Below are 11,588 nucleotides of genomic sequence, written 5' to 3'. Positions count from 1 at the left end.
CCTGGCAGGGCCTAAGCAGTAGGAACAGCCTACTGTATGTGCTGCTGGGTTTCTCACTGAGGCAGTGACGGCTCTCGGGGCTCATTGACTGACGTGTCATCACTTCAGTAGTGCTTCGTCAGTGCTGCTCACCAGTCAGAGTGCGGAGACAAGACAGCAGTGTGACAGTACTCTACAGCTCCCAAACGTTTGCGATCTCTGGCTCTCTCTCTGTCACTGTCTGTCTGTCAGTCTGTCTGAATGTCTCTCTCTTACGCACACGCACAGTCTCAGCTGCTTTCAACACTTTGGGAATGAGTTTAGGAATAAACAAACACATAAAATTTATTACATCACTTATTTAAGCCTCCTAATGAAACAGATAATGACTTTTTCCAGATTTATCAGACTTGCGAAAAATAGTTTCTTCTGTTTCTTCTGTACATTTTGTGTCTTCTGTTCCATTTGCTTGGTGGTTTTCTTGGCTCGGAACCTATTTTGATTAGCTACTTAACAATTAATAACATCCTGTATTTTCCGATAACACGTGCCCTTTGTGACTGGCTTCTCTGACGGTCTTTCCGGTAAAGGCGACTCCGGTGGAACAGCTTCCAGCTCTCACACCAGCCGCAGCCGTCCACGGCGTCGCCCCACATCAGCGGTCAGACAGCCGGCCAGCTGAACCTGCTCCAGCGCTTCTCCCTGCTTCGCCTCACGGCCATCATGGAAAAGCACTCCATGTCCAACAAACACGGCTGGACGTGGTACGTAGCCCATTCACCTAGGAGGGGACTGTTTGTTCCAGGGCTCAGGGTGCGATCGCGAACACTTCAGTATTTACTTTCCGATTTCTGAAGAATCCGTTCATTGCCTTCACTGCCAATCTCCTGAAAATAATGCCCAGAGTTCTGCCTAACTGCCCGCCTCTGGGCTGCCAAAGCTTCGATCCAAAGCTTCGATGTGATGTAGCCTGCAGGAAGCATTGCTTTATTTGTAGCTCTCTGTCAGTTTCCAGGGAAGGCAGTCAGGCTCCAAGAAGAAAAAAGGACAAGTAAAGAGTAATTAGTTGTGAACAGAGACATTAAAAATAAACTTGCCATCAAGTAATTTTGGCAGTTTGCAAAGAAACATCTGTTTCTTGCACCTTCTGGCCCAATGCAGAGCTCAACACTTACAGCACTGCTTCATTCGAAGAGCACTGAACTCTTCAAATGCAGTTCTGCTTTTATTTCACTGGCAAATGAAAACAACAATATGCAGGAAACCTTTGGAATAAGGAATTGAAAAAAGCATATGTTGGAACTTGAATGTGGACCTATTTTAGATGATTTGGTGGATTTGGAAAAAAATAAAATGTGTTGTTAATTGTCATATAGAAGAATCGGCAATGCTTTTATAAAAATATTTTAGAAAGTTATAAATTGCCTGGTTAAGTCAATATATGCTTGTGTATTAAAATTTCCTTTAAAAGGTAGAACTGGTTTTAGAAAAGTAAGGATATAGTCTAGAAATGTGATTTATCTTCTCTCCCCGTCTTTCTCCCCCAACCCCAACCAGATTTCTTCTTCTTGATGTATTTTTTAATTTGTTTTGTTATGTCTTGTTGGGGACGTTTAAGTGTTTATCACTCGAGAAGTGTGTCTGTCACCATTAAACTGGAAAGTCGAGCACTTGATTTGAAAGCAGGGCCATAAATCCATTCTGCTAACGTGAGTCACGCTGTTTAATAGTAGAGGTCTAACAGAGGCACGGGGCACACACAGTCCTTCCATGTAATGTGAGTAATTAAGAGAGAAACGTTGAATCCCCCCGTGCTTGTCCAATATGCCAACAAAAGCTTGGCTTCCCTCTTGCTCTCACAGCCTGTCCCCACAGTGTGCTCCACGAGGCGTGCATGACCTGCTTTCTGTGACTTCTAGGGCAGTTCCAAAGTTCATGAAGAGGATGAAAGTTCCTGATTACAGAGACAAGACAGTCTTTGGCATTCCTCTCATCGTTCATGTCCAGAGAACGGGACAGCCCCTGCCACAGAGTATCCAGCAAGCCCTGAGGTATCTACGCAGCAACTGCCTCGATCAGGTAGGGCCGTAAATCCCAAGCACGGCCTGGGCTGTACGGAGTGCCAGGCAGGGCCAGATCTGTCCAGGATCAGACAAGACATGCCTCTCCAAAGTAAAAGGCCTTGCGATCTTTGTAGGCCAGTATTTAATCTGACCAGGTGACATCCTTGTCAAGCTGTGTGAGGATGTTTCCTCACTGGCAACTTGAAGGACACCCTGGAGTGACTGCAGAAAGCTAATGTGAATCATTCGTACCCGTGATGGCTAATTTGTGTTCCCCCGAAACTGAGAGTAAAGCTGTCTACTGCATTTCCTTTTAATTATGCTCTCAGTGCCACCATTAATTTCACAGCATTCTGTTATCCCTCTTTGTCTTTTTTTTTAAAACCAGAATTAGGTCTTTATATCTCCCTTTATTAAATTTTTTTTGAAGCAGCACCATGACAAATTTATTTATATCTTTCAAAAAGTTTATTTATTTATTTTTTAAATGTGCAAGTAAAATAGGAAAATAGGGACTTCCCTGGCGGTACAGTGGTTAAGACTTCGCCTTCCAATGCAGGGGGTGTGGGTTCAATCCCTGGTCAGGAAGCTAAGATCCCACATGCCTCAGGGCCAAAAAACCAAAACATAAAACAGAAGCAATATTGTAATAAATTCAATAAAGACTTTAAACAGGGTCCACATCAAAAAATCTTTTAAAAATATGAAAATAATATCAGCTAAATTAAATATTCCCTCATCTTGTGGAGTTGATTAAAAAGCTCAAGCTAAACAAAAGTCTTGGAGATCATTTTTGTCTCCAGGACTGTGGGGGGCATCACAATGGTGGACTCTGATTGGCCCAGAAAGCAACCCATCCTATAATTAACCAGGCCAAGCCTTTGCTCCTCGGAATTAACACTCATTAGTTTCTCTGTTAGACATTGGGTCCAAAATGAAATTCTGCTTGATAAATTACAGCCTTGAGTAGTGGGGGTATTTTCAGGCAACTGTTCTATAATGGCTTTTGTTCATCATACTCTGTAATGCCCTGTGAATAATCTGTGCCAACCTAAGACTATTTGCACTTCTCATTGATTTTCCCTTGGCCTTGGGCTCAGCGGACAGGAATGAGCTGAGCTACACGAATTCATGAACTGATGCTTGTCTCTACCTCAATGCTGAGATCACGCTAAGAATCAAGATGGTCTCTTAATGAATCCGATACCAGTTTTCAGTAAGAATGAGAGTAACTTCTTCATTCGATGCCATTGCTGATTGAACTAAATGCATTATTCCATTCTCCCTTCCCACTCCTAATCTAGGTAATACCCATGCCTACATTTTTTCATATTTAGATGTTATAGTGAGGGTAACAGTGGTTGCTGTTCCTGTTGTGGTGGTGATGGCTGCTTTGTTCGAGAAATGGCCTGGATGGCTTGCCTGTTGTTTCCCAGAAAGAAGGGCGGTAGGACCACTTGTCTAAAGCTAATGGTGCTCATCTTTGGCAGATGCCCCAATATTAACTGACTTGTGAATAACATCCCAGTAGAGCAATCCATTGAATCTGGTTTGTTAAGTGTTAGATTTGGGGTTTTTTCATTTTAGAGTTTTTATCAAAAGCACACCTTCATCAAAGGTAGAGGGTCTGTGGGTGTTTTACTGAGGAAACTTTTTGGGGAGGTGGGCTCAAGTGAATACTTGGAAACGCCCACTCTAATCACTCTCTTCTGCAGCCCTGCGAGTACTGCAACCACGCCCTCTGGCATAGGACTTCGTGGCTTCAGTTGTACTTTTACTTAGTGCAGACCCAAGATTGTATTTTGTGGAGAGTAGCCTGTTATTCGGACACATGTTTTTCCAAGCTTCTCAGTTTTCCTAAGGGTGTGTAAGACTCATCTCCCCTCTTGGCCGGTTCCCTTAGAGTGTTCGGCTCTGCCTTTTACCAAGCATAGAAAATATTCTGTTCCAAACATTCTAATGGATAGCCAGCTAGCTGATGCTTATCAGCAAAAGCTCTACTCAGAGAAAACAGTGTTTGTTCAGGAATGCTTAAAGTAAATGCAGGCCATCTGTGCCATTCATTCAATAACAGTAACCTTTCTTGCGTGCCCAGCATGTTTCAGGGATCATATTAAGTATCCTGTAAGCATTGCCTCATTTAATCCCATATCCACCCTGGGCAGGGTTAGCCCCTAGGAGGCAATGGTGGAGCCAACACTTGCTTGAAGATCTATCTGCAGAGTCCAAGTTTTTAACAAGTGCACTTTGCTACCACCTGTTAGAATTGCTTGTCCCAGTGGACTTTGGGGTGATGCCATCTCTAGCATTGAGGGACACTCTGAAAAGTGGCCCGAAACAACTCATTGATGAATTCACTCTCAGGATTGTGTTGATGATGTTGATCATTATATCATGTGGTGTCTTTTCTGTAAGAATGAAAGAATTTTTTTCTCTGGCCCCAGCACCTGAAAAGATGGTTGTTTTTAGATAACTGGTCTGTATTTATATGAGGTACACCAGACTCATTCAGCTGGATATGTTTTCCTCTCTACACTGGCTGCTAGAATTATTGAAGCCAAATGCATGTTCTGCCTGTAGTAAATATATATAGTTTGGGGGCATGAATTTTGTGTGTGAACCTCATTCCTACTTCCTGCTAACCTTTTCTATCTTTATTTTCCTTTTGCTCTAGTCCTCTCATCTATTATCTTTAATTGCATCTTACTGTACTTTATAGATCACTGTAAGTCACCTTGAATTCTTTCTCGAACAAGATTGGGTATAAATGCATTGTAATACCACCACTCTACTCACCGCATAGTCTTTATGTAGAATGGAAACCAACCCCGCCCCCTGCAGATTCTGAATAATGAATATCACCGGCATCACTACTGTTACTGGGCCCAGTGTCCTGTTTGAAGACAAAGTCATATGAACAGAGAGAAGGACAGTGGCACCGAAACCTGCTCAATCTCTACTCACTGGCTTATTCCCAGCCTCCATTTCAGGCCTATAACTATTTTTTTTTTTTTTAAATCTGGAAAAACGCCACACTGAAAAACAGTATGCTGGCAAAGCTTTATAAGAAAAAAGACTCATTTCATAGACATAAATACTGATTCTAAATGTAACCGCAATGAACAAGGCAACCCTTCTCTTGTATCCGTTAAAAGAAAAAATCCTCAAGATGTCAAAGGGACTTTCGTGGAATCCAGTTCCTCCCCTTATGGGGTACCCAACACCAGCAGGGCCCCCACCTTGTATGTCCCTCCCCTTCATCAGCACACAGTGTGGGCAGCACACAGAGCCCCCCTCTGGTCCCTGTGAAGAAGGAAGGTGGTCATAGGAAGGGACAAGGGGAAACTAGAGAAACATAATAAGAATCGAAGAAAACCAGGCTCAGGAGGAAGACTGTTTTAGAGATTTAAGAGCAAACTCGAGCAAATAAAAGCCAATGAATCAGAAAAGAAAGAGGAGGGACAAGAGTCACAAGGAAGGAGCGGACACACACGAGATGAGGGTCCTTCCTTCGCCAACGGCACCTCCTCTGAAGGGAAGACTCAGGTCTACACAGGCTCTTGAGATCTCAGCCCCCCGGCCGTGCAAGACCAGAGGGTCTCAGAATACTCTTCCTCTAAACCCCCCTTAACTGGCTTCTCTGCTGCCTGCCTGCCTCTACATGGTCCCCTCGAACCACCATGCAAGACTGTCCCAAGGCTCAGCCCCTCACCCCAGGGAGGGAGGCTGCCTGCCGTGAGCTCAGCTTCTCTCCCTCATGCTACACATTCTTCTCAAACATTCATCGCAAACAGCTGAAGTCAGCCCTACAGGGTCCTGAAACAAGACCACCGTTCCACCTGCACCCCCAAGTGCAGAACAGCTTCCACGTGAGGAAACACAGTGTATCCATTTTTGCCCTGGCAGCTGGCTGGAGATGAAATAGGGAGTTTGGCCTTCGGTTCTGAACCATTTGTATTCAGACGCAGCAGTTTGTGAGACGAGCGGGCTTTGTGGCTGAGCTTTATTTCTGCCCTACATCAACTGCACAGAAGGATGGTTATACCCAGCCCCTGATGAATATGAAGTCACGGCAGAGAGTGGCTAAACCTGCAGTGCTCCAAATAAGAACCCACCACATACTGTTCTTAGGAACCTCTCTCTCTCTCTCTCAATAAAAGCAACTTTTCTTCATTAGCGGAGCACATCCCTAAAGAAGAGGAAATGCAAGTCCTGACAAACATCATTAAGTGCTGCAAGGATTAGCATAAACAGGATGCCAAGTAGGAGATTTAATATTATTTAGATGAAATTTGAGTTCTAATGCAGCACTCATGCCCAGGCTCTCCTTCTAATGGAGCAGTAAGTTTTAAAAGCCCAATTATGCTGGGAAGACACTTCATACTCAGTACAAGTGTCCTCGACCTGCCGCCTGTTCATCACCCTCCCTGCTGCCTACCTCGGGTAAGATAAGTGATGTTCCAGCGCCTATCTGTTTAAATTACACTTTGAGTCCTTGCTTTCTCATAGCTGAGTTTTTGGGTAGAAGACTAAAGAGAGAGGAAAGTAAAACTAGATCAGAGCAACACTCATTGTTCATCCTTTTATCTTTAAAATGAGAGATTATGTGCAAGAGAAAAGCTTAAAAAATGGATTTCGCATTGCTGACCTCTATTCTTACCTTTTAAGAGAGTCTTAGAGCCATGCTTTCGAGGTACATGAGAGCAGGCCCTGCTGTGTAATTTGTGGGGCCTTGTGCAAAACGAAAGTGCAAATAAATTATGAAGAATTTCAAAACGGTGACCGCAGAACGTTAAACCAAGTGTGGGTCCCCGTGTGTCTACCCAGGTCACCCGCCCACCAGTGACAGACACGGAAGCAAATGAAAGACATTTCACACATCTTGGGTCCTCCTCGTAATGAAGCTGAAGGGTCCGGAGTTGCCTCCCATTGGCTATGATGACAAGGGTGCCCTTAGAAGAAAGCCATTTTAAAGTGGTTTCTTTGGTCCTCCACTTTTTACTTAGGAAAAAAAAAAAAATTAGCCAAAAATGCATATTTTATCACTGCTCTGAAAGCTTTTTGCAGAAGAAATGATGGTTGCCAACTCCATGGGCCAACACCCCTGGTTGCTCTATGATGATGGCTAGGAGAAGCTCTTCTCTCTGGTTCCAGGACCTCTACATCACTAGAGGAAGCTTCTATTTACCACGCCCAGGGAGTTTTTCACTCCAGGGACCAGAAGCCCTGCCCCCAAATGGCTTAAACTATAGAAAATTCCCACGGTCACATGACAAGAAGGCAGGAAGCAGGACAGTTCCAGGGTTAGTTCTTACATCAGCTCAGTGACATCTTTGAAGACAGGCGCCCTTACCATCTTTCCCTTCCGCCATCCTCCACTCCAACATCTGGAGTCTGATTTCAGACCACCTTTACTTTATTAGGCTTAGGAAAAAAACTTTCCTTTGGTGCTTCCAACAAAAATCCCCAGAACCCACAGATATTTCCCACGTCCCTTGGATGATAAGGGTGGGACGGGAAGGTTATTGTCAGAAATTGAGGCAGAACAAATAAATACCTGACAACCCTCTGGACATCCTGTGAGATCTAAGTCAGAACAAGCAGCTCGGAGCCCGCAGCTGGAGAGCTCCAGACATGTCTAAAATAATTAAAATCACAATATTTGCTGAAACTAGAAAGAAACTTGGAAACAAAACAATACAAAGAAAACATCACTGGGATGTGTGTGTACCTGCACGTCACTGTGCACCCAGAATCAAAGCCAGCAAGACACAGAGGACAAAAGAGGAATCTCGTTCTGCAATGTCCTCACAAACACTTGTCTGCTTTATTCTTTTTATAGAATCCGATCAATATTTCTCTACCATTAAAACATAATAATAACAGGAATTCTCAAATGGAATAATACCAACTCACAGGAGGATATCTGTGAGTCACACTGAGGAATTCACCTCTGGGGCACTTGGCTTCTGAGAACTCCTGCGCAGCACGGCCCTGAGGCACGGTCCCGGGCCTCCTTCCAGAATCCGAAGAGTTGAGATGTAAACACATCAAGGCTGGATCTCACTTCGATAATCACTCATTTGACATCTTGAACTTTTCTTTTGACAGGACATGCTTTCTTCTCATGCCCTTTGATGAAACTTGGAGTAGTTGCCAGAGGAAGAGAAATGCTCTTTAGATTCTTCTTGGCAATGTTTTGCATTTTCTAGACATTCCAAACTTTAAGAATAAAAAAGAAAGCAATTAATATTTTAAGTGACACTATGCCTTAATATCCTGTTCTGTGAAATTAGGGTGGTAAGCCTTGGAATGCCAAGAAGTATTACTAAGAATTCTGTCTTTATTGCCACAAAAAGTAGCGGTGTATAATTGCCCCTGCGATCCATTCAGCTGACGTATACAAAAACCTGAGTATTCTCTAATTGCTTGGAATTCTTCCCTTGCTGTTACGCAGTTTAAAAGAATTGGCGCTGCTCTCTGTTTATAGCAGCAACCCAGAGAGCTCTCTTCAGACCCCTGAGCTTGGGTCGAGGCCGGCCTGGCACACAGAGCAGCCAGTGAGACAACCTGGCATGTCTCTCCAGGAATAAGGAGGGAGAGCAGCGCTGACTCGAGGCCGCTGCCCACCTCTCTGACCACTGGGAATGTGGAAGTGGGCCAACCAGTGAGCCCTTGGGGAGTGAAAAGAGTGGAGACTGAGGGTTGAAGAACCAGTTTTGAGAAACTCAGTGCCCTATAGGCATTTAAAAATAGTAGACATACGAATTCACCATAAGCCTGGGCTCCCAGAGAAGCTCAGTTCTTTTGGGGTGACGGCAGGTCCACTTGGGGAGAGCCTACAGCATAACTCGGAAACCACTGCAGGAACCTCCATCCTCATCGGGCTCTGCTTCGCCTGGCTTTTTCCTGTTAGGGGCATTATCCCCACGGTGCCTTATTGCTCCATTCATTTATCAAGCAGAGGAGGAGTCTAAGCCCTAAGGATGAAAAAGGCATAATACAGTGTCTTGAAGTCTGAAGAAAAGCCACTTAGGAATCATTCTCACTACAGCCATAGCTTCTACCCATAATAACTAACCAGGTAGAGTAGTAAGTGCATCATATGAGAAGCGTATGTTACAAGGATTCTGAAGAAGGAAAAGCATATAAGACCCGTCAATCAAAATATGTGCTGAACGATATTTTGTTTCATGAGCATATTCCCTATAAACCTCTCCCTCAAAGGGGCATTGGATATGGTTACCTATCTGGGACCCACCAAACCTTCCATTGACAGAAGTTTCTCAAAACCCCCACTAAAGTATACACACCAGAAGGTAGGGAATTTTGTCTGACCTGCTCACTAATGACTCTTAGAAGATATAAGTATGCCTGATATATAGGGGGTATTTAATCATTACTTGTTAAATAAATGAAAAAAAAATAACGTCTACCATGTTGTAAGACTTGACAAGTCACAAAGTACAATCACGTATATTTTCTCAGGAGCCCTGTAAGGTGGGCTATTATTCTTATTTTCATCTCATGGGAGAGGAAGTCAGTGTTCAGCTACTGCCCGAAGTAGCTAAGTTAGTAATTTACAATATACTAGTTTGGATGCAATTCCAAGTCATCGAGTCCTGGTCCTATTGCCTTCTCATCTCCGTCAGCGTGCTTGCAGTAGGAAGAAAACGTCTAGGGTAAAGGCGGCCTCACTAACACGTCACTGTGGCTTGTTTCAGGTGGGTCTTTTTCGAAAATCAGGCGTGAAGTCTCGAATCCATGCCTTACGTCAAATGAACGAGAGCTTTCCTGAGAACGTCAGCTATGACGACCAGTCCGCTTACGACGTGGCGGATATGGTGAAGCAGTTCTTCCGGGACCTTCCTGAGCCTCTTTTCACCAACAAGCTCAGCGAGACCTTCCTCCACATCTATCAGTGTAAGTGGGAACAAGGTAGATCAGTGTTCTCAAGTGCATTCATCCTCCTAAAAAACAAAATTCTGTAGATTGAATTTTAATTGTACAAGTAATGCATGAAGAAGTATATAAAAGTTACAATTCTACCTTCCTCTCCGGAAGTAAACTTTGTTCACACTTCAATATGGAAATCTCCAGGCTATATTTTATGCATTTGAAAATACGTTTTTGACATCAAAATCTTCCTGCTCAATAGGGTTTTATGTAGGATATAAAAACTAACTTTCAATGTACTTTTAATAAATTTAAAATGAAAAGGTAACAATAGAATTTATTTTATATATAGGTGTTTTTAAAAAGAAAGCATTTCCTTGGGATATATGAAATCCAAATGTGTTAAAATGACTAGAAATAAAAGGAAATGTATTTTAATGCAATGTACTTTAATGGTTGAAAAGTAAGCAAACCAAATCAAGGCGTAAGCTTAATTCAACAAATTTATATTTTCACTTAGAACTTTTTAAGTGATGTGAAGTTGATAATTCTCAGCAAAACCCCTGTAATTAATCATTGAGAAAAGCAAGTATTGATTTAACAACATATCCTGCTAAAGATAGTTGCAAAGTAGGGGATGGTATTAGAAATGAACACATGGCTCTTTTCTAGCTGCACTGTTATGGTTATACAGTTGTCCCTCAGTATCCTTGTGGGGTTCCTTCCGGGACCCACCGAGGATGCTAAAGTCCCATAGTCGGTTTTCTGTATCCTCAGTTGGGCATCCGAGGATTCAGACAACCACGATCATAAACATAGTACAGGATTCACAGTTCACTGAGTCTGCAGATTCAGGACCCAAGTATGGGGAGAGCCGACTGTGTATTTATTGAAAAAAAAAAAAAATTTGCCTGTTAAGTGAACCCATACAGGTCAAACCGTGTTGTTCAACAGTTAACTGTAAGTATTTAATGGTCCAAGCCTCAATTCTTTAGGAAAAAAACACTTGGCCTGTGGACTTTTGAGTTTTTAGCAACATATACATGAAGTGGACCTTGACATGGAATTGATCCAACTCGAAAAAGATTCTTGCTGTTGAGAATTCTGTACTAAATGTGTTTCAGGAGTTTATAATATTGGAAATTCGAAAAGGATGATAACAAGTACCACTTGTAAAAACAGGATAAAGTGGTGACCCACTAAATAAATATTATTTTGTCAGAGTGAATAGGTTAAGTTAAAACTAGTGATACATGTTGCTGGAGGCTAAATACAGGGAATTCATGATGTTTCTGCTGTAAGAGGTTGAGCTGCATTTTTCAGTTAAACCTCCCTTACGGTTTGGATGTAGCATATATGAGTCTTTACATTTAATCAGTTCTCAGGTTATGGTTGACACTAGTCTAAGGTTAAAGTCAGATTATTTCCAAGAGATAAATGCTTTTAGCCCTTTGTGAGACTCACAAGCAAAATAAAACAGGTCAAAGCAGGGCTTATTTTAGCTGAGCAAACATTTACTGAGTTCTGCTTATGTTCAGGGCACTGTGCTGAGCACTGCAGAGCATATGGATGGGTAAGACTTAACTCTGCTCTTAAGCATCTTACAGTTGAGGGAGACAAGACATGTACATAAATAACTGCAAAACAGCA

General features: G+C 42.8%; 1 protein-coding gene across 8 annotated transcripts in view; it reads left to right on the top strand.

The window, feature by feature from the left end:
- STARD13 (StAR related lipid transfer domain containing 13) overlaps positions 1-11,588 on the top strand; it is a 320,629-nt gene that overhangs the window by 297,310 nt on the left and 11,731 nt on the right. For all 8 annotated transcript variants that reach the window (XM_060287920.2, XM_060287918.2, XM_030882525.2 and 5 more), the window contains 3 exons: positions 570-743; positions 1,899-2,058; positions 9,767-9,965. In XM_060287920.2, coding sequence (XP_060143903.1) covers positions 570-743; positions 1,899-2,058; positions 9,767-9,965 — 533 coding nt within the window. The remainder of the gene's footprint in view (positions 1-569; positions 744-1,898; positions 2,059-9,766; positions 9,966-11,588) is intronic.

Source organism: Globicephala melas, chromosome 18 (assembly GCF_963455315.2).
Source record: "Globicephala melas chromosome 18, mGloMel1.2, whole genome shotgun sequence".
Lineage (NCBI taxonomy): Eukaryota > Metazoa > Chordata > Mammalia > Artiodactyla > Delphinidae > Globicephala > Globicephala melas.
This window is presented reverse-complemented; position numbering and strand designations above follow the sequence as displayed.